At 42.0% G+C, this 24,057-nt stretch overlaps 1 protein-coding gene across 2 annotated transcripts in view; it reads left to right on the top strand.

Annotated features, from left to right (window-relative positions):
- The window catches only part of DSCAM (DS cell adhesion molecule), a 774,401-nt gene that overhangs the window by 690,871 nt on the left and 59,473 nt on the right, over nt 1–24,057 (top strand). For both annotated transcript variants that reach the window (XM_023559109.2, XM_064279473.1), the window contains exons 24-27: nt 4,561–4,749; nt 6,213–6,503; nt 10,840–11,016; nt 21,686–21,716. In XM_023559109.2, the coding sequence (XP_023414877.1) occupies nt 4,561–4,749; nt 6,213–6,503; nt 10,840–11,016; nt 21,686–21,716 (688 nt within the window). The remainder of the gene's footprint in view (nt 1–4,560; nt 4,750–6,212; nt 6,504–10,839; nt 11,017–21,685; nt 21,717–24,057) is intronic.

The raw sequence follows: 24,057 nt of genomic DNA, 5'->3' as shown, positions 1-24,057 counted from the left end.
AGTTCTTATAATAGTGGTCTCATACAATACTTGTCCTTTAGTGACTGACTTACTTCACTGAGCATAATGCCTTCCTGTAAAATGGCACAGGGGTGGCATCTGCCCTCCTTAACTTCACAAGAGGAAGGGAAATCAAGATCAATGGCCCAAGGCTGATTCCTATGAGGCAGAGGTCAAACATGCCACACTTGCCTCATCGGATATTTCATAACCAAAAATTTTTTTCCCAGTCTCTAGGTTCTCTTTTTACTCTTCTGGTGAAGTCTTTTGATGAGCATAATTATTTAATTTTTAGGAGCTCAATTGTCTAGTTCATCTTCTGGTGTTTTTGCATTGTTAGTTAATGGTTTTTATACTATTTATACCATGTTTTAAGGCCCCTAGCATCGTCCCTATTTTTTCTTCTGTGATCTTTATCAATTTAGATTTTATATTTAGGTCTTTGATACATTTTGAGTTAGTTTTTGTGTATGTTGTGAGGTATGGCTTTTGTTTCATTTTTTTACAGATGGACACTCAGTTTTGCCAGCACCATTTGTTAAAAAGACTGCCTTTTTCCCATTTAACAGACTTCAGCCCTTTGTCAAATATCAGCTGCTCATTTATGGATGGATTTACATCTGGGTTCTCAGTTCTGTCCCATTGGTCTATGTGTCTGTTGCTGTACCAATACCATGGTTATATAATAGGTTCTAAGATCAGGCAGTGTGAGGCCTCTCTGTTCTTCTTCAGTAATGCTTTACTTATCCCGGGCCTCTTCCCTTTCCATATAAAGTTGGTGATTCGTTTTTCCATCTTGTTGAAGAACGCTTTTGGATTATGATTTAGGGTACATTGTATCTGTAGATCACTTTGGGTCCATAGGGTTTTTGAGGCTTTGTCCTTTCAGAAGCAGATCTCCAGGCCTGTGTTCTGTGGCACCTCTGGTTATGTTCAAACTGCCAAACCTTTGACTAGCAGTCAAGCACTTAAACATTTGTGCCACCCAGGGTCTGTGCAGAATGAGGAAAGGGAGTTGATCCAGAGGAAGAGGCTGAAGATGCAGAGGAAGAAGGCCTGAGTGACTATAAAAGGTCCCTGACAAGGTGGGAAAGGATGGAAGACTTATGATGGCAGCAACAGCCTTTCTTCTGAGTGAGGAGGAAGGATGAGAGGACAACTGGAAATGCAGGGTATTTTGCAGTGAAGTCTGTGGTGTGCTGGGGCTGGCTTCTGCCAGCTTGTGAGACCCAGTTGTAGCATCCCTTCCCAGCTTCCCACCAAGTGACTGAAGACGTGCTGGGAATATTTACCTGCAATGGAAGTCAACAAATGCTACAAGTCAGGCCTGTTTTTTTTTTTTTTTTAAGAGCCAGTTGTTAAATATTTATCAGCATTCTACTGGGTGAAGGGGAGGAGCTTCACTTTTTTTAGGACAAAAGAAAGTGTCTTTTTAAAATTTTTTTTATTTAAATAGTTGCATGAGTAGAGTTGAGGGTGTGGTTGTGGGCTGGAGAAGAGTGGAAAAGATTCGTAACAGCTGCAGCATGAAATGCAACAGGGGGTCATTAATAGATGAACAAAATAATTGCCGTGTACCAGCGAGGACCCAGCTGCAGATAATAGCACGAATTGTAGCGGTCACAATGATCATAGTGTAGTGACTTTCTCAAGGGATGCTGGACAGCTGGAAAAAGAGTGGATCATGGGGTACCAAGGTTGGTGACTGCTAAGGCAAGTGTGGTCAGGAGACTCACACTTCTGTAAGGGATTCTAGGCTTCTGGTAAGAGGATTCCTGAAATTGTGTACCAAAGCTTCTAGGCTGGTTAGAGGACCTCGTCCTTATAGAACAAATAAAATGGGGCACTGAGTGAAGGGTTGAGGAGTTTTAGGGCTCTAGGCTCAAATGATGTGAAGTTTTGATTCTACAAGTATGAGACAGTGAGGGAAGTAGAACAGGAAGACTGTCAGAGTGGTAGATCAGCAAGATGGAGCCTATCTTTGTGATAAAGAGTTTCCAAGACAAAGGCAACCAGTGGGTGCCTGAAATGCTGTGTTTGTCAAGTCATTGGCATCAAGAAGGAGTCATGAGTCAAAATGTTTCCATACTGGAGGACACTGATATCACAGAAGACAAAAGCGGGAGCAGGGACCCATGTTTGCCCATCACCAAGTGATAGAGATTTCCCATTAAAAAGAAAAAAGAAATAAATCCCATTGCCATTGAGTTCGTTCTAACTTCTGGTTACCCCATGTACGGCAGAAAAGAACTGGGATGTATAGGGTTTTCTATGGCTCATTTTTCTGAAGTAGCTTCCTGGGCCTTTCTTCTGAATAGGGAGTTTAGATTGTGGCAATGAGAAGGTGAGAGTAGTCCTCCCGATATGCAGAGCACAGAGAAGGTGATGCAGGTATTGCTAGATGGTAGGCTGGATGTGCAGTGGGAGCACTGAGTATGCAGGCCCATGACTCACCTGTCAGGTAGTGAGGGAGCTGAGAGGATGTAGATCAGGACCACGGAGGAGGGCAAATGAGGCTCCGGAAGGAGGAGGTACCCTTGGCCTCAGAGAGCCAGAGGTCAGGGAAGGTTGAAAGGACACACAAAGGTTCTGTCCATGACCACAGAAGATGGGTGCTCTCTATTCGAGGGGAGTGGCAAGCACATGATGCTTCCCTTTTGGGTTTAGGAATCACTGTAGTGTGTGGGGTTAGACCTGCTTTGCATGTGTTTAAAATGGTGTTCTCCAGGATGGGACAGAAGGTAATAGTCATTGGTATACAGATACCATGTGCCTGATGGGCTAGTCTAGGCTGCATGAGTGTGAACGTTCAGGAGTAGAGAGGGACAGAGCAGAGAAGATGTGTTTGTTCCCTGGAAGATGGTTGGGAGTAGCAGGGTTGAAAGATGTAAGAGGCAATGAGGAATGTTTCAGTATCACGCGGCATCCAAGAACACAGGCTCCAGAATCCAACAGGGGGGTTTGAATCTTATTCACATGTCTGTGTTCTCATTACTTAACCTCTCTGGACCTCAGTGTCTTCATCTGTAATGCGAGGATAATAATCACTGCTTCACAGGGATGAATGAGATAATGTGAGTAAAGGGCTTAGGACAATGCCTGGTACATAGCTGTTAAGTTGTTAGGTGCTGTCGAGTCAGTTCCGACTCATAGCAACCCTATGTACAACAGAACGAAACACCTTGCCATTCTTACAATCATGGTTATGCTTGAGGCCATTGTTGCAGCCACAGTGTCAATCCATCTTGTGGAAGGTCTTCTTCTTTTTCACTGACCCTCACTTTACCAAGCATGATGTCCTTCTCTAGGGACTTGTCCCTCCTGATAACATGTCCAAAGTATGTGAGATGAAGTCTCGCTGTCCTTGCTTCTAATGAGCGTTCTGGCTTTACTTCTTCCAAGACAGAATTGTTCATCTTGGAAGTCCATGGTCTATTCAGTATTCTTTGCCAACACCACAATTCAAAGGCATCAGTTCTTCTTTGGTTTTCCTTATTCATCGTCCAGCTTAGTTAGCTAGCACATAGTTAGTGCTCAAGAAATGGACAATCGTTGTTAGTAGTGGTAGAAGTAGAGGTAATAGGTGTCAGGTGGAGAAATGAGTTATTGAAGGACTTTTTAAGTGAAAGAGAAACAAGGTTACCACTGAAAGACTGGGATGGCTTAGGATTTACAGCAAATGCCCCTCAGGACTGTGGACTGCAAACCCCAGGAGCATAGAGGGAGGGAGAGTGGTTGAGTAGATTCCTACCCATCGATAGCCTGTCCTTTTCCAGAGCTTTGGATCTCTTAACAATACCTCAGCGTCAGCCTCCCGCTGGCCAAGGGTTTGAGCCCATATGCTTTGAAGCTCAGATATTTAGTCTTAGTGTTTATACCTGGCTGCCCAGCATGGCTTTTAAAAAGGAATGGGCAGAAAGTGGCTTTATTTTTGCCATACTCTCCAGCCATACCACCGTGGTAATGGGGGCCTAAGTACCTCACTCATCCATTTACCATCACAGTACATTTCCCAGCCTGGGTTACCTTTCCTGGAATCAGGAAGATTCCAAATCTTCTTTTCTGAAGATGCTTGAATCCTAAGAGCCCTCATTCTATTACCCGTACAAGATCATCTTAGTTTTTAGTGCTGCTATAACAGAAATATTACAAGTGTATTATTTTAACAAACAAATTTATTTTCACACAGTTCAAGAGGCCAAAAGTCCAAATCCAGGGCACAGGCTCTAGGGGAAGGCTCTCTCTATCTGCTTTGGGGGAAAATCCTTGTCTCTGCTTCTCCAGGGGAATTCCTTGGAGATCTCCATGTCGCCTCTGTCTTCCCTGTTTTTGCTTGCTTGTCTTTGTGCCTAATGGGCGCCTTTTATAACTCAAAAATGATTGGCTGAGTTAAATACACCCTACACTGATGGACTCATTAACATAACAAATGTGTAGGGGTTAGAGTTTACAACACATGTTTTTGAGGGACACAATTCGATCCATAACAAAAATGCAAACATCAACCAACCTCAAGTGGGAAGCAAGCATACTCATTTGAATTTTCCTTATTTTCTAAAGGATACATATTGCAGTACTCTGAGGATAACAGTGAGCAGTGGGGGAGCTTTCCCATCAGCCCAAGTGAGCGCTCTTACCGCCTGGAAAATCTGAAATGTGGTACTTGGTATAAGTTCACTCTTACCGCCCAAAATGGAGTGGGACCAGGGCGCATAAGTGAAATCATAGAAGCAAAAACATTAGGGAAAGGTATGTATGTGTTCTTGTTTCTAGATTTTCTGCTTTCCAGGTAGAAGGGGGATTGGAATCCTAAGAGATTCATTGCATATTTGTATGTTCGCTTGTGTATTTGAACACTGCTATTTCAAAACATGGGCTTGGCAGCACTGTAGTGTGATGAGAGAGGTGGCCAGTCCTTAAAAGGGACTACCTTTTCCTTATCTCATTTGCAGTTAAAAAGAAGTATCATTGGAAAATGAGGGCATTGCCCGGGTTGGGCAGCAATGAAATGGGGAGTTTGTTTTCTCAATCCTTTCAGTGGGACCTTCACCGTTAATCACTACCCCACTCCCCGGCCCTCAGTCTATCTATAGTTTTCACATTGCCTCTAAGTCTTCCTTTTCAGGAGGAAAGTGGCTGGGATAAATTCTTAGCACTTCAATATGAGTTCCTTTTTTATCTGAAAAACAGAGCTTCAAGGAGATGAACCTCAGGGCAGTAAAGCTCGGCAGTGAAATCAGAGGCCCCAGGAACACCAGGAAGGTGGGGGGATTGTAGCTGTGTGAGAGTTTAGTGAGGAAGATGAAGTTGGGGTCTTTGCAGGATCCCTTCACACTCATATCTGACAAGAGGTGCAGGTTCAGACGGCAGGAGAGCAACAAGTCAGGTGGAGAGGCCATTATTCGGGTCTGACTCCGGAGTTCGGGAGAACATGTGACAAGGGTTTAGATGATGAGAGATTGATTTATCCAGAAATACAGCCCAGCTCCCTGGCTTCTAGTATCAAGAATTTGGGTGGTGAGGAATATTTGTTGGAAGTTCCCAAATAAAACTCTGTCTTCTCATGACTCAAGTCCATCTGAATGGGAATGGAAATGGGTCAGCCCAGCATATTGCTGTGTGAGAGCCACTGAAGGAAACCCATAAATTAGAAAAATATTGTTCTTCAGGAAACCCCAAGATAAACTCCGTTGTAGCTGCCATCAAAGTTGGCTGCTGACTCACGGTCATTCCATACACAACAGGATAGGACCATTGTGATCCATAGGATTTTCACTGGCCGATTTTCAGAAGTAGATTGCCAGGCCTTTTTTCCTAGTCCATCATAGCTGGAAGCTTCCCTGAAACCTGTTTGGCCTCATAGCAACACACAAGCCTCCAATGGCAGACAGGTGGTGGTTACACGTGAAGTGTATTGGCCAGGAACCTGGGTCTCCCACATGGAAGGTGAGAATTCTACCACTGATCCACCGCTGCCCCCAGATAAACTCTACCGCCCAGTTTTCCCACTCATACCTAGATCATTATGGTCGGAGAAAGCCCACTGGTCCATAATGTCTCTATAATAGTGGCCTCCTGTTAGTGGCCTTGACCCAGACACGGACTGAGCTCCTGGTCTAGATTGAGAAGGCCCAAGGGAAATCTGTGGCTGTTTTGAGAGTTTTCATTCGTTTATCTCATAAACTGATCTTCCCACCTGCCTTCTCCTACAGAGCCTCAGTTTTCAAAGGAGCAAGAACTTTTCGCCAGCATCAACACCACGCGTGTGCGGCTGAACCTCATAGGCTGGAATGACGGCGGCTGTCCCATCACCTCCTTCACGCTGGAGTATAGGCCCTTTGGAACTACTGTCTGGACCACAGCTCAGCGGACCTCTCTCTCCAAGTCATACATTCTATATGACCTGCAGGAGGCCACCTGGTACGAGCTGCAGATGCGGGTGTGCAATAGCGCCGGCTGTGCAGAGAAGCAGGCCAACTTCGCCACGCTCAACTATGATGGCAGTAAGTGGCTGACTTCGTAGTCCTCCCATTAGTGTCTCAGAAGGAGATGTGTACATGATGCCTGTCCCCTTCCCCATTCAGCACTCATCCTTGGCATGGGGTGACCGCTGCCCACAGACCATTAGGTGTCTGTGCCAGTCAGCATTCTGAGGGGCTCCTTAGTTGCCGGCACCCAGGCGACTGTCCCTGTGGGTCCAGAAATCAGGGACTGAGGGCCAAAGGGAATCTCATTAGGGAATCTTGGTGCAGGAGCCCTTTCTCTTAGGGCTGAAGGATTCTTTACCACATGGCCCTGTCCGTTTGTCAGTGATTGTGAGCTAACACTGCTTTTGTTTTCTCCCACCCCCTTCCCCACCCCATCCCAATTCACATAACAATTTTCTTTTTTGCTCTCATTAAGCCCTCAAACTGCATGTGTAAAAACAGTTTTCCATGGTAAAGGAGGTTATGTTAGTCTCTGAGCAGAAATGGGGCACTGATAGAAATAGCACAATATGATGGTACATTAGCACACACGTGTGTGCACATGCATGTACAACACATATACACACGTCATGCATATACAAAATACATGCATACAGGGTATACATCTACACAACACAAATGCACACTTGCACAACGTTCATAATACATAGAGCACACACGTGCACATGCACGTACACACACGTGCTCACGTACACACACACACATAGATGCATACATCCAACAAGCATACGCACATACATGGACACACATGGACACAGAGACACATGCATGCATGTTCAACACACACATATACACAGCGTACATACACACACACCACATATACACACACATATACATGTTCATGTGTGCATGCACACACACCTTCTATATTACTTTCTAAAAAGCAGGCTAGGTGTCACTTAACATTTAGTCGATCGAAAATAAATTATTTAAATTGTTATCATTTTGTACGGTTTGTATCAAGGGTGATTTATTGATATGAAGGAATCCCCAGCCCAGTGGAGCCAAAAGGGACTATGTCGTTGACAGTGCAGAAGGTCTTGATCTTTTGTAGTTAAAAAACGAAAACCAAACCCACTCTCATAAAGTCAATTCCAACTCATAGCGACCCTATAGGACAGAGTAGAACTGCCCGATTGAGTTTCCAAGGAGCAGCTGGTGGACATGAACGGCTGACCTTTTGGCTAGCAGCCAAGCTCTTAACCACTATGCTACCGGGGCTCCCTTTTGTGGCTAGGGAACTTTAAAAAACCAAACCCATTGTCGTCAGTTGAGAGCTTTAGAATGCCCTAAATAATAGCATGTAGACCCTAATTCTTGAAGTTTTGCAGTGGTTTTACCTCAGGGAGCGACAGTGATTGAAGTAGGCGCTCCAATCTCAAGGTAAAACCGACAGCAGTTCACTAGAGAGTCTGTGCTCCCAGGCTTTGCTTGTGTTGGGTGCTAGCTTCCTGCAGAGCCGCCTCTGTGCTCCACACCTAGCAGGAGTGAGTTGGCCCAGAACATCTGTACCTGAGCAAATATCACAGTACTCTATTCACTGTTAGTCAAGCTAGGGTGGATTTTCCCTCCTCTGGTTAGGTGCATTTGGGATCTTGCTTAACAAAAGGTCCAGCAGGAACTTCCTTTGGAGTACATGCCTCAAAAAACTTGTTGTTGTTGAGTCAATTCTGACTCATAGCAACCCTATAGGACAGAGTAGAACCGCCCCATAGAGTTTCCAGGGAGCAACTGGTGGATTCAAACTGCTGACCTTTTGGTTAGCACCCATAACACTTAACTACTGGGTATCCTAGGAAAAGAATTGTCCTGAGCCTCAGGACCTCAGAATGACTAATAGAAGCTAACAAAGTGATGCTCCTTGGGACACCCATTTGGCCACTTGCTCCTGGACTGCCCTGGTGGGCCTAAAGCTGGTTCCTCCTCCCGTGACGTGCTGTGTCTGCCCATCCCAACTCCTATCTAAGGCCATTTTTTTCATTCCCTTTCCTCCTCAGCCAGAGCCCAGGCTCCTCTCCAGCATGTAGTCCTGGGTGCCCCAGGTAGTAGGACGGTTCTAAGGTGCAAGTCCTTCTGGTGATGGTTATCTGGCCTTGGGCATCAGTCCCTGGAGTCTGCTCTACCCCCTGGCCCTGAAGCATCCTGGACAGCTCCCAGATAGCAGCCCTTCTCCTGGAGAGCTGATACTTTTAATGGACCACCTGGCTGTCATTTTTTAGCCCTCAGTTATGAGTGACTTCATTCAAAGGTGTTCGCCTCACAAATCATCACCCACAGGCAGAGTAGCACTTGCAACTTGGTTTCTTTTCCTAACGTGGTTAATTCTTTGGCCATAAAGACTTTGACACTTACCAAACATTCTTAGCGTTTAAATATTCACCGAAGCTTTTTGCTAGGACATACACATTTGGGTAGTAAATAAGTTTCTCTAAGTTATTGGCTTACATTAATTGATTTATGTTAATCACACTCTGATGTACTGGCTTCTATAATCTATGTAGACATCACAGTACACAGCCCAAATGTGCCCATCAGTGATTTGTTTACGGCAAATACTTTAACTGGAAACTACTCATGTACACAATGGGAAACTGTTACGCTAAAAAAGAGCTTCATGGATTTTAAATATTTGTATTCTAAAAAATATAACATTCTCGCTTTACGCAGGATCACAGCTTATCATCATGAAAAAATCTTGTGAAGCACAGTTGATTCTCCAAAATCTACAGTATATGATTTTATTAAAACAGGAAATATAACACACGTTTATATTTTACTTGATAAGAGATAGCAGGCTTCTTCAAACCAATCTCTCGGATATACAAATTTATACCTCTTTTGCCACATCTGCCTGAAGATTTTTTTTTTTTTTTGAGGGAAAACATTGACAAATAGCTTCACAGCCATGCCCAGATTCCAAATTCTCCCATGTAGAAGAATTTCTTTATTTGACTGTTCTACCATTTCCTTAGCCAAATGTGTCCAGTTGTCCTTAAGTTTTCTTGCATTGGCAAACCCACCCTCACATGGTCTCCTTAAGCAGCTCCTACCTGAGTTTCTGTGCATTTGGGAGCAGGGTATCCAGCCACCAACACTGTGAGGTTGGAAGAGCGTTCCTTTTGGCCTTAGCAGATGGCATAGGTGACTGGAGTTTCTGTTATCCCTGCTCTACTTACTAAATTCAAGATAAAGACAAGCTTTGTTTTGGGAGAAATTATTTTTGTGTTTCTTCGCCTAAAGCACTGACTTCCTGGTCCTTGTTTTACATGGAAAAGATAGTAAGGTAAAACATCCTACAAATGGAGGACTCCAAAAGACTTGAACCCAATAAAACGTGTGTCTGTGTTTGAATCTCCGCACATTTTGTAATAGCCTCTAGATAGAAGGCAGCTGAAAAGGACTCAGAGTTCGTTCTACTTAGTAGTTTCCATATAAAACCCCATAAAAAAAAAAAATTGCTGTTGAGTCTATTCCGACTCATAGAGACATATAGTGGTTCACAGAAGCTTAAAATTTCTCTCCATTTGGCTGTTCACTTGCTTTTTTACCCAGATGCAAAACCAAATCTACTTTAAAAAGTACTATTTTAGGGAATGAGAGCTACACAGAACTTTTCAAAGGGGAACCATATAGGTCTCTAATGCATCCTATTTGTTTCTTAGGCATTGTCCAACGGTGTTATGAGAATCCAGTTATTTAGAGCTGTAGAGAAACTTATATCATTCGTAAATGTTTCTCTATAGCTCTAAATAATCTGATTCTCATAACAATGTTGGACAATGCCTGGTAAACACATAGGATGCATTAGAGGCCTACACGGTTCCCCTTTGAAAAATTGTGTGTAGCTCTCACAGGTGAACAGCCAAATGGAAAGAAATTCTAAGCTTCCGTGAGCCACTATGTGTGGCACCTTCTCCCTATAGCCTGTCTTCTATACACTAGCCAAGCCCATTGTTCCTTTTTGATATGCAATTTGTCAATTAGCCTCCAGCAATTGTAATATCGGGGACAGTCCAGAGGACTCTTAATTCTAGGCAAATGCATCGTGGCTTTTTCTGAGCACCTAGCCTGAGCATTATGCTTTCTAGTGACTCCAAAATGACATCCCTTCCTGAGAAGTGCGCTTTGGTGCAGATCCCAATTCGATGAGCTCTGGCATAAGTTTGAGGCTTGGGCAGAGGGAAGGGAGGGAATGTAAGTTAGCAAGGACCTAGATGAAGAGCTTCTCTCATTTCTCATCACCCTGGCCACCCTTGACTCAACCTGTGCAATTTTGATAACCCATCATCCCTAAAAACTCCACCATTCTGTCTTCATTAATAGCCATCTAACATCATGGCCCTGTTTTCAGGTACAATCCCTCCACTCATTAAGTCAGTTGTCCAGAATGAAGAAGGGCTGACCACCAACGAAGGGCTCAAGATGCTGGTGACCATTTCATGTATCTTGGTCGGGGTCTTGCTGCTCTGTGTGCTCCTGCTGGTTGTGCGGAGGCGGCGGAGGGAACAGAGGTTGAAAAGGCTCAGAGGTAAGTCAAAACCTACCTGCTCCCTGGGAGCTGTCACTCACATCCCACTGGGAGAGGTCCGCAGGAGGTTGACCCTAGGGGGAATTGCTTTTACCTCCCTGAGCCTGGTCCTTCCAACCACCTGATTCTATGATGTTTCTTCAGCATAGAGCCTTAGGGAAAAAATACTAAAAAGGTTACCATCTCAATCAATCAGATATTGAATGAAAGTCAACCCCTTCCTTGCTTCCTAAATCCTAGCCACTGGTAGGCAAAGGAAGTTATTTTCTCATGGATTTTTCAACCCCACTGTCTTTGATTTTTTAGCTGTTCTAGCAATGCCACCAATTAGAGCTTCCTTTGAAAAGACTTATCAGGTTTTCTCTGGAAATGAGAACTATTTCATTGCCTGGAAGCAGAAATTGAAGGCTTATGGTACTGGGAGAGTATTATGAAGCAGAAAATAGACACTTTCCTAAATTAGAAATTTGAGCCGCAGCTGGGTCTAAGAGTTTCACTCACCCTAAGGAAGAAAAAGAAATAATGGAAGATGGAGAACCTAGGCCAGATAGACCATTGTTAACAGACACCATTATTATAATGTCCAGCTCTGTATAGTTCTGTGTAACGAGGCTATTTCCAGCTTCTGGCCAACAGCCCTAACTTGCCCTTGCTTTGCTGCCTTGAGGACAATGAGCTTTTTCAAGATGAAACCCTGTGCAGGAGAAGTGTTCCTGAGACCTTCACCCTTTCCCTGTGAGGACATTTAACAGGCCACTTTTTAGAAGGGTATTTATTCCAGGTGTCCCTAGGTGATACAAACTGTTTGTGCCCAACTACTAACCCAAAGGTTGGCGGTTTGAACCCATCCAGCAGCACTGCGGAAGAAAAGTCTAGTGATTTGCTTTCGTAAAGGTTACAGCCAAGAAAATCCAGTTCTATTCTGTAACACATGAGATTGCCATGAGTTAGAATTGACTCCATGGCAATGGGTTTGCCTTTTTTGGCTTTTGCATTTTAATACCAGTACAGTTTGCAATGCCCTAAATATTCTTCAAAATTACATTCAAGGAACAAGCCTGGAAGCACTCCCTCTTTAAAGCATGTCTGTGATATCCCTGACCTCATTGATATGAAGTTTGAAAACCATTGACCTCTTTTGTGAACACTTTAGTCAACCATAATCCAGTTGAAGCAAGAGAACATGGTGGTAATTTCATCTGGCTTCACTTATCCAAAGCCCTTTTTTTAAGTAACTCAGACACATTGCACTATCAATTGTCTGTCACTTTGCCAACAAATTAAAATATTTGAAGTGCATTGCACTCCATTTGTACACTATTATAGCCCCTTCTTTTGAACCTCTGCAGCCCAAGAATTCAGCTGAACTGTCAGTTTCATGAAAATATTCTTTCCTAAATCAGTTTAGCCAATGATCTTTTAATTTTGCAGACATTCATTGAGAGATGACTTTATCCCAGTCACTGCGTTAAGTGCTGGATATACAAAGGTGCAAAGAAGCTACTGAACCCCAGGTTTAATGTAGAGGGTAGACACAATAGCGTCTACCAGTAGAAGAATAAAAAGGATTGTAAATGCTAAAATAGGGGTCCTAACAAATCCTATGTAAGTGCAAATTGGGTAGAAAAAGAAAAGCTAACTAAGAACTAAATAAAGTAGTATACAAAAATATAATCCTGCCCAGTATGTTGAGACATTCAGTAAAAGGTGGGCTATGTTAGAGTCCTGTTAGAAGTATTCATTACTAAAATACCAAAGGGAAATTTTCATAAAACTTTTTCCCAGGGGGTAGAATCTCCTAGCCTGAACTTTCGGGACACTGTTATCAAGATACCAAGGGGGTCTGACCTTGTTGCAGTTATGTCTAACTAGTTGCCTTTAGGTAGGTATCAACTGTCCATATAACATGGTAAAAAAAAAAAAAACCAACAGTAGAATTTTCTTATTAACCATTTCTATTTGATCACAAGAATTTGGCAGTATGTGGGTTAAACATCAAGACAATTCTCAGAATTCTACCACCCTCTGCCAAATTTTATCTTTTTTTTTTTTCCCCCAGCTCCTATTTCTCTTAGAAACCCTGGTGGTATAGTGGTTACAAGCTATGGCTGCTAACCAAAAGGCTGGTGGTTCAAATCCGCCAGGCGCTCCTTGGAAACCCTATGGGGAAGTTCTACCCTGTCCTACAGGGTCGCCATGAGTCAGAATTGACTCGACAGCAATAGGTTTATTTGTTTTTGTCTTTTTATATCTCTTGCTCCTTCCTTCCCAGCTATTGCTTTAGTTTTTCCTATCCTACTTATAACTTAAGCACTCTTAACCTCGCTTTTCCCTGCCAAGAGTACTTCCAGTTAAAGATGTTGCTGACTCTTACTGATATGTTTGGGTTAGACTGACGGAACTATGCATGCTGTATTTCTGTTCTTCATAGTTCCTTGTAATTTAGTTATTGCTTTGCAAGGCTCCACCCAGAAAATACCCCAGGCCTGGCATTTTTATTGTTGGCATCTCTCCTTCTGGACCTTGGTGTTTTATAGTCAGGCTTGGCAAAGAATGCAATACATCATATCAGTGAGCAGCCTTTCACTTCCTGGACACGGCTTTCTTTTCTTTGTGTCAGAGAAAAGATGTAGCCTGCACGAAGCTTTCATTAGGAAGTAAATAAGTGCTGTGGCACGGAGGGTGATGCTATGGAGTGATGAATCCCAGAGAAGTCACTTGCCATGATACAAAGGTATCTGAAGTCTTGCGCTTTGTAGGGGCTTAAAAAAGGCTTTCAAAGCATGAGTCTGACAAGAGGGCAGTGAGAATGCAAAGGATCTGGGACCCGATTCTATACTCTTCCTAATGGCAAGTTTTAATGGGGACAAATGAAAATAAATTCAATTCAACAAAACCTCGTTGATTATCTACCAAGTGCCAAGTGTCAGGCTAGGCCCTGGGGAGCAAAAAGATGACTAAGACCCAGCCCTATAAAAGCTGACTTGCTAGTGACGAAGGCTAAAAGCTGATGAGGCACAGCCTCACCTTTCTATAACTGTGAGGAATGCTCTCCTAAAAGGACAAAGTAGGCGATTTGGTTGTAAAGATGGAAGCAATGAAGGCTTAGACCTTTGTCTTTAGCCCTGCAGGGCACTGAAATCTTAACCTAAGATATTTCCAACTCACTCAAGGAGGGAAACTGCAGTCACAGAGTTTGATGTAATGGATGCCTGTCCATTAGATGCCTGGGATTCATCAGTAGAATCACCCAATTGCAACCCGACCCACCTAAGACACAGATTTTGTGCCCATGTTCGAATGAGCTCAAATATATATTTACAGGTTGTATGGAGAGAATTGCTTCACACAGTGTTTTTATTGTTCAAATTTAGGACAGAATTTCTAGTAACACGTTGGTGTTGCCTGAGTAACCACTCTACAGGATAACAAGTAGAAATAAGAAACTTTGAGTTACAGAAAAAGATTGTGGGAGTTCTCCTAATGGAAATGTTTAGAGTCTCTATTTAAGGTCAACTTTAAAGCATTACTTCAGTCTTGGAAACTACTAACATGTTTATAAGCAGGGTATGTTTTACCTTATAGACAAGCAACCTAGTTAGCTGCATGCTGTATAATGTGTGTGTGTGTGGTTTTTACATAAAATTTTAAAAGAAGAAAGAAAATGGGACTCAGGCAATTTAGCCAACCTATATTCTTCCTTCCTGAACACTTTACTAATTTTAGAGCATAGCGACCTCTTAAAGTCTAAATTGTCTATAAGTGGTACATTTTTATATATATATATATATATATTTTTATAACCTTATCCAGGAGTTCAGAAGCCATATTTGGCTTTCAGCTATGTCCTGGTTTTCCCTAACTTCTAGCTCCTTTGAAATTCAAGGTCATAGAGTGAGCCACTGGTGAGGCCCAGAATCCCAGCAGCTCCAGCCTTATAAAAATTTGATTCCCATGTCAAGGAATCAACTCCAATATTACTAAAAGCTTCCTCCTTTAGAATGAGTTTACCCAAGAGGGTGCAAGGTCGTGTTGTAACTGGCCAGCATGAGCCAACTGGTAGGACCAAGACAAAAAGCTACTTCCGATGATTTCAGCTAAGCGAATGATAAAAGTCAGCAGGTTAAAGAAAAATTGACCATGCTTCTGTTGCAAAGTGTCCTTCTTCCCTTGAACAGAAATGTATTTATGACTTTAAATGTACTTTTAAATGGTTTAATATTATAAAACTAATCAAATCCAGAAGATTATTTCCAGAGAGAATCTAGGCTCCAGGTTTTACACGGGCACAGTCTAAAGGGTGGGCCACAAAGAAGCTTCCATCATTTCTTTCTCTCTAATATACCAGTTAGACTGGATGGACACATCAGTCTTAGAAGAAATACAGAAGAATGTTCCTTAGAATCAAAGATGGTGAGACTTCAACTCGCTTACTTTAGGTACATCATCAGGAAAGACCAACTGCTAGAAAAGAACATGAGGTTTGGTAAAATGGAGGATCAGAGAAAACAAGAGAAACCCTCAATGGGATGGATTGACACAGTGATCACAGCAGTGGACTCAAAGACACCAATGATCATGAAGACAGCACAGAACTGGGCAAATTTTCATTCTATTACACATAAGGTCGCATGAGTCAGAGCCGGTTCTATGGCGACTAACAAGGATATATCAATTATCTGCTCTGAAAAAATGAGCTAAAAGCGCCTCTCATTCATAAGACCAAAAGCTTACTTGAAATTTAATAATCTAAAGGAGGAATGTGTATCCAGGAGTCCACTGACACTTAGAGATGTAAAGAAGAATTAAAGTAAATCAAGATGGCGCAGTAGAGATGCTCAGAGCCCCTATGCATGCAGGAAGCCCATGGAGCTTATTAGTGAAAATGCAGGGAGTGGGAGCCCCACTGGTTTCATGGTCAAGTGAATAAAATGCAAATTGTGGTTAAGCTGGGATCCGAAGGCCGTCCTCTGAAACATTTTAGCTCTATGCGTTTTTTTCTTTTTTTGCCTTAGTTTCTTAATAAAATTATCCTTTCAAAATCTCTGAACTTGTTATGGCAGAACTAAGTAGAAAAGGTTTACTGCATCTAAGAATGGGGAGAAGGAACATTGGAGATAGACAGGACCACCCCAAGGACAGCCAGTGGAGCTGGGAACAGAGAGTAGGCAGTCAGGAGGGAGAGAGTTGGTATCAGCCCTGGCCTCAGAGTTTCGCCCTGCCTGGGGCTCTGTTTTGTCCATTTTTGCACTTGTACTTTTCTCAGATTGCAAGTAGGAATGGCTTTCTCTTTTGGATATATAGTCTGTAATGGCTTTTGAATCAGCTTTCATTTGCACGTTCTGATGATTGAAAGTCCTCTTTGTGGTCTTGTAAAAACTTAAATAAAAGTTTATAGCCCTTACATAAATAGCTACTTTATGAGACCTATTTCGCTTCCACAGAAAATCAGGGATTGTTGTGAGGGAGATTTCAGATAAAAAGCCTTTGATGGATGGGAATGCGAGGTAAAATCTGCTATCCCCAAATTGGTTGTGTGTGTGTATGTGTGTCTGTGTGCAAGTGACTACCTAATATTCTATTTTACTTAACTAGAATTTCAGAAATCAAAATTATATTCATGTGGCTATTGATGAGATTCCTTTTGTTATTTATTTTAAAAAACAAACAGAAATTTATTGTCTGATAGTTCTGGAGACTTTAAAAAAAAACAAACAAACAAAACGTTGCCATCAAGTTGATTCCGACTCACAGCGACCCTATAGGACAGAGTAGAACTGCCCCATAGAGTTTCCAAGAGTGCCTGGCAGATTTGAACTGCCAACCTTTTGGTTAGCAGCCATAGCACTTAACCATTGTGCCACCAGAGTACTAAAATTTCCCTTTTTTAAAGCTTTTCATTTCAGCAACACTTTCATTACACAATCTTATTTTAGTCTCTCAATAGTTCTGCAAATAGGTCAAGTATAAATGTGATATTATTATGCTCCATTTTGTGGTCATGGAAGCTGAAGACTAGAAGGTCTGTGTAACTAGAGAGCTTGTCCAAAACTACAAACTAGGTAGGTCAGAGCTAGAATGAGAGCCCAGATCACTGTTTCCTACCCTAGTCCTCTTTCTGTAAAACTTTTCCGGATATTCCAGGAAGAAATAGGCTGTCCCATCAATATTGTTGTTATTATCATTGGTTGCCATCAAGTCAATTCCAACTCATGGTAACCCCATGTGTGCTTCATAGGGTTTTCAAGTCTGTGACCTTTCAAAGCAGATCACAAGGCCTGTCTTCTGAGGTGCCTCTGGATGAGTTCAAACTGCCAACTTTTGGCTAATAGTCAAGTGCTCAACTGTTTGCGCACCCTAGGGACTTCTCCCATCAACATTCAAAAAAAGAAACCATTGCCGTCGAGTCTATTCTGACTCATATGGGACAGAATAGAACTGCCTTATAGGGGTTCCAAGGCTGTAATCTTTACAGAAGGAGACTGCCACATCTTTCTCCTGTGGTGCAGCTAGTAGGCTCGAACCACTGACCTTTCAATCAGCAGCTGAATGCTTTAACCACTGTGCCACCAGGGCTCCTCCCCATGAAATGTAGAATCGGAAGATATATTAAAACAGTACCAATAGCTAGTTTATAGACATTTCCTATATTAAATATAAATATATACTTACATTTTTTCTGTTGTTAGGTGTCGTCAAGTCAGTTCCGACTCATAGCGACCCTATGCACAACAGAATGAAACACTGCCCAGTCCTGCGCCATCCTTACAATCGTTGCTATGTTATTTTTTCTAGCTTGCATATTTTCAAGCTACTGTCCTCTCAACTTCTTTTGGCTGCTAAGTTCTTGCATTAGAACCAACTCAATGGTGCCTAACAACAACATTACACAAGTTACAAGTAACAGCCTAATGCAGGCTCAAATAAATGCTGTGGAAATCCAAGCAAGGGTAAGATTTTTTCCCACTGGAAAAATTAGGTAAAATAACCTGGAGTTCCAGTCTCGCTGTAGACCCTAAAGGGTAACATTGGAGGATTCTGAACAAAATTTTTCTAGCTATAATCCTAAGACTTTTGTGGGTGATCTTTGCACAATCAAGGACAAACTAAAACCAAAAAACCAAACCAAACCCAGTGCCATCGAGTCAATTCTGACTCGTAGCGACCCTATAGTATGGAGTAGAACTGCCCCACAGAGTTTCCAAGGAGCTCCTGGAGGGCTCGAACTGCCGACCCTTTGGTTAGCAGCCGTAGCACTTAACCACTACGCCACCAGGGTTTCCAGGACAAACTGAAGACGTTAGCAAATAGTCATACACTGTCCCCGTTTTCAAAAACAATAGATTCTAGAAATTATGGACTGAAAAAAACCTAAGTTCAGGTTATAGAATAGATGGTTTGTGAGCAATGAGGAAATGATAGGAATCACTGGAGACCAGGACACACCATATTTGCTTTTTGACAGGGCTGATTGATAAGTGAGGGAGTACCAAGCTGTAGCTGGAAACATTGGCAAGCTGACCCGATTTTCGAGATGGCACCAATCCAGGTGGGAAATCTAGTATATCAGGAGAAAGATTCCAAACATTAAGGGATTTCTAAAGGCTGTAGCCAAGGAGATAAAATTAAATCGAGATCATTGTTGAGTCTCCTATATAAAAAAGCTATAAAAATTCATTTGTGACAGTTGTAATGAGTGCTGTGTTCTCACTGGTATATAGGAAAGAGAATATCCAAAAATTACAAGTTTCTCTGCTCGGCACCCTCATTTAACAGAGGACAATAAGAAATCACAGGTTTATCAAAGTCAAAAGTTCCAAGTAGGGCATTATCAAGAAATTGTGCCACAAGAGGAACGGTTGAGAAAATTAGAAAATTTAACCTGAAGGAGAGAAAACTGAGGCCCAGAGAAGTAGATGGCAGCTAGGCAGAACAATTTGAATGGTTTGCAGGTGGTTCCAGAAGGTGTCATTATTATGTTGTTGTTGGTTGACATTTGGTCACCTCCAACTCATGGTGAACTTACATGTAATAGAATAAAACATTGCCTGGTCCTGTGCCATTCTCACAATTGTTGGTATGTTTGAGCCCATTGTTGCAGCTATTGTGTGGGTGCATCTCATTGAGGGTTTCCCTCGTTTTGTTGATCCTTTACGTTATCAAACATAGTGTCCTTTTCTAGCGATTGGTCTTTCCTGATGCCATGTCCAGAATGAGCAAGACAAAATCTTGCCATCCTCGCTTCTAAAAAGCATTCTGGCTCTATTTCTTCTTAGACTGCCAAGACAGAAAGAGAAGGGATCTGCTATCTGGTAGTAAGTGTGGGAAGATTTGACCAAAACGATCATGGCTCCTGAGCCTGTGGAACGATGTGGCCTAAGGAAAATACCCGCTAATCATAGACCAAAGAACGTGCAGTTAGAACATGTCAGCGTTTGAGGGGAGTTCTGTTCTCCCTTTTTGGACACTGCAATGACTTGGTACATTGTCCCAAAGGATCACAGGGTAGAAAACAGTGACAGCTGAGCTATGATGATTGACTACAACAAAAGAAAATGAATAACGGTGATGCACAAAGCAAAGGAACCAGGTGGATCCTGAAAACGGTTGAGTATGAGTCACTCTGAAAATGTGAACTCAAGTAAAATGTTTGCTCCTTGGCTTTTTTTTTCCCTCCTTATTAGAGCATTGTGCTAGCCAGTGCTCAGCTGTTACATGCAGCTAAAGAACTACCGGCATTTAATATTTATAATTACTTTTTAAGTGTTAAATCATTCAGGAGGAGAAGAAACTCATCATAAATATTTACTGTGTCTTTGCAGATGAATATAAAGACATAAACTAGGAAATTAAATACTGTTTTGCTTTCTTTGCTCTGCCATGTGGGTGGATTGAATGGGACCTGTTTCATTTCCCAGACTGACTCCATCTGTACACAAAATCGGAGCCCCACTTCGAGGTTATGAAGGGAGACTAGCGTGGTTCACTTGAAGGTCTGGGCTTTGATTCATGGTGGTGACTGCTCACCGTGTGGTTATCACTGTGGCTGTTCACGTACCTCAGAAATACCACAGTGTTCGCCAACACGAAAGTGATTTCATTTAAGTGTCAGCCCCAAAATAATGCAATGAAATGCTCCTAGGTATGTTCTTTTTCCCCCTCTTAGAGCTAATCACAACGTCATTTGAGTCAATTTCCAGAAAGTTCTATTTATTAAACACTGTGCTTAACATCAAGACTTTTAAGAGAGAAATGAAAGAAGAAAGATAAAAGCTTTTTGTGTTCTAAGGAGGAAAATGTTCATTTTGCCAGGACAAAATGTTTGAACAGAATAAATTATATTTTAAGGAAAATGAGAATTTCAATGCAATGCTACCAAAGAAAGAATTTTTCTTTTCTATGTCATTTTTAGGCAGTATTTCTTTTATCACAAGGGGTAACCAGATCTTGGTTAACAATGTCCTCTGAGAGAAAAATAAAGAAAAGTTTTATGTGTTTGAAATAAACAGCTATGTGTCAAGACACAGCGATACGCCATTTATCACTGAACCCTGCCTAGGGAACTCATGGCTCTATAATAATGCCTTTTTTGAATGAACTACCATGTCATAAGTTTTTTAATTCTGATATTTTGGTAACAAAAAAGAGTGGGATTTGTACCCTGTAAATGAGTTACTTTCAAAACGTTAATTTTCTGGCTACTGAAAATAAAATTGGGTTTCCTAGATGTGACAGATAAATGTTGTTATGTTGTTGTTAGGTGCTATCAAGTCAGTTCCAGCTTCTAGTGACCCCAAGTACAGCAGAAGGAAACTGTCCAGTCCTGCATCATCCTCACAATTGTTGCTATGTTTGAGCCTATTTTGCAGCCTCTGTTGTTAATCCATCTCATCGAAGGTTTTTCTCTGTTTTGCTGACCCTGTACTTTACCAAGGACAATGTTCTTTTCCAGGGACCAGTCCCTCCTGATAATATGTCCAAAATACGTGAGACAAACTCTCACCATCCTCGCTTCTAAGGAGCGTTCTGGCTGTACGTCTTCCGAGACAGACTTGTATGTTATTCTAGCAGCCCATAGTATATTCAATACTCTTCGCCAACACCGTAATTCAAAGGCATCAATCCTTCAGTCTTCCTTATTCATTGCCCAGCTTTCACATGTGTGTGAAGTGATTGAAAATAAACAACCACACCCATTGCCATGGAGTTGATTCCAACTTATAGTGATCCTATAAGGCAGAACAGAACTGCTCCATAGGGTTTCCAAGGCTGTAATCTTTATGGAAGAAGACTGCCACATCTCTCTCCCACGGATCCCCTGGTGGGTTCAAACTGCCAACCTTTTGGTTAGCAGACTAACCGCTGTGCCACTAGGCTCCTTTGAAAATAAATAGGTTGTAATAAAACCTTTAGTAGATTTCTGAGTATTTTTATGGCCTCAGGATGACTATGACATTTCCTTGTAATTAAAAAAAAAAAAAAGATATAAGAAAGCCTCCGTGAGGAAATAAGGAATCCATAAAGTTCAAGGTCTTTAGTAGTGATCTGGGTATACAATTACATTTAAAAATGGCTAGTGTCATCTGACACCTTAAAATATGTGTTACTGGTGCCTAAGTGAATGTCAATGAGTTGTTGTCAGGTACTAATATTAACTTTCTTTCCCCAGATGCAAAGAGTTTGGCCGAAATGCTCATGAGGTAAGAACAAGACCTAGCATTCTTGTTATCATGTTTAAAAGAACAAGGTCAAGCTTGCTTTGATGTTTTCTTTTTTAATGATGATGGTCTGAAAGTGATAACACATTTTCTTTTGACATGTAATTTCCATTCTATATACCAAAACATCCATGTCATACTTTATTGGATATATAGGTTTCTAATAAGATACTTTTATACATGTCATATGTAGTTTGCTTATAGACTGGACTCACCCAATAGAACATTTCCTATTAATCTAAGAACAAAGAGGCACATTACAGGTAAGTAGCTTTGATTTCACTTCCAACCAAACACCATTTATAAGATCGAGCTTTCTTCATAATCGAGTTGGGTAGAATTCTCGCCTCCCATGCTGGAGACTCAGGTTCGATTCCCAGCCCAATGCACTTCATGTGCAACCACCCTGATGCATGTCATGGCAGGGTGTTGATAAGATGCTGAACAGGATTCACTGGAGTTTCCAGACTAAGATGGCACTAGGTAGAAAGGCCTGGTGATCTACTTCTGAAAATCAACCAATGAAAATGCTATAGTTAACAATGGCCCAATCTCATTGTGCATGGGATTACCATGAGTCAAGGGCTGACTCAGTGGCAGCTAACAACAAATATACTATCTTTGCAATGGAGCCTTTTTCCTAATAGAGCTAGTCAAGTTAAAAGAAAAGCACATAAATAAATAAATGTGTTATACACTGTGCTGTTAAAGGCAGTGGCACAAGATAGAGGCACTATGGCTACCCCAGAAAGACTCCCCTTTCCCTCAGCTCCCAAGGCACCTTGCGCATCCACCTGCCCTGAGCACTTGCTGACCCTTACTGCAATTGTCTATTCCCTTCAGGTCCTGGAGACCACAGTCTACGTATTTTATCACTGTCTTGGGAATACCCAGCGCTGCAGTGGCTCAATCAATAATTGCTGAGTAGTTAGATGAGCAAATCAACGTTGTTGAATAAGAAAGTGAATGCTCACAACTGTAAGAGACAAAATGGTGTCCCTCAGAGTTTTAAGTATCCATGGGGTTTGTGATAGCAAATGTATGAGAAGAAGGGCACGTTCCTTCAACACCCCGAAATTTCATCTCCCACCCAGTCCCCCTCCTTCAAATATTCAGTTTTATCCACCTTCTCCCTTGATAAGTGCCAAAAGACTCCGATATTAGTCACTTATGTATGGATTGATAGATTATATCACCCAGGTATTTCCATTTTAAGCATTTTGTATATACTGACTAACTAAAAAATGAAAAAAGAAATCAGACACTAGGAAACAGGTAAGGAAAGTGTTAGGGACCCTACTGGTGAACCTAATGTTGTCATTTTAGGAGACTACTACGGGAGAGGCAACCCTGGTGGCATAGTGGTTAAGAGCTACAGCTGCTAACCCAAAGGCCAGCAGTTCAGACCTACCAGACGCTCCTTGGAAACCCTGTGGGGCAGTTCTACTCTGTCCCGTAGAGTCACTATGAGTCAGAATCGACTGACGGCAACTTTGTTTTTTGTTTTTTTTTTTAGTGCGGGAGAGGAAAAGGATGAGTCTAAGGCCTCTGCCTACCCCCCCTGCTTTTTTTAAGGCCTCTCCCTACCCCCACTTCCTCATCCATCTTTGTATATAGAATTAGTACTTTTTTATTATTCACAAAGAGCTCGTGTCCCATACCTCCAGCATCTTAGAAGATCAAAAACCAAACTTATTGCCATCAAGTCAATTCCAACTCATAGCGATCCTATTGGACAGTAGAACTGCACTATAGTGTTTTCAAGGAGTGCCTGGTGAATTCAAACTGCCGACCTTTTGGTTAGCAGCCGTAGCACTTAACCACTATGCCACCAGGGTTACATTGGGCGCTATTTCCCCCAAAACCTGTTTGTTTGGCTATACTGTGTTTTGCAGCAATTTAAATCATAGGTAAGGGATGCTGAGGAATCAGGAATAACTCTGGAATATTTGGAGTGAACAAGTAGATGAACCTTGGTGCTATTTGCTAAGATTCAGAAGACAGAAGCGTGGTCTGGACTTCTCTTTTTTTCCCTTGGAAGGGGCTTGCCTATGGCAGTGAAAACACCTGTTTTAGCCATGTTGAATTTGGGACAGTTTTTAGGCATCCAGGGGAAGTGTCAAATAGACAGCTGGAAGTAAAATTCCGGAGCTCAGAGGCAAGGCAAAGAAATCCAAATGGCTGCAAAAAATCCCTTTCATAATGGGTATCGAATCATGCCAGCTGAAACTTACATAAGAAGATTATGAAACTTTACATGAAATGCCTTGTTGGCTCAGCAAGGACTTGGGCATTTTTGTCATCCCATGTAAGGAGACATCTG

This window comes from Loxodonta africana, chromosome 2 (genome assembly GCF_030014295.1).
Source record: "Loxodonta africana isolate mLoxAfr1 chromosome 2, mLoxAfr1.hap2, whole genome shotgun sequence".
Taxonomy (NCBI): Eukaryota; Metazoa; Chordata; class Mammalia; order Proboscidea; family Elephantidae; genus Loxodonta; species Loxodonta africana.
This window is presented reverse-complemented; position numbering and strand designations above follow the sequence as displayed.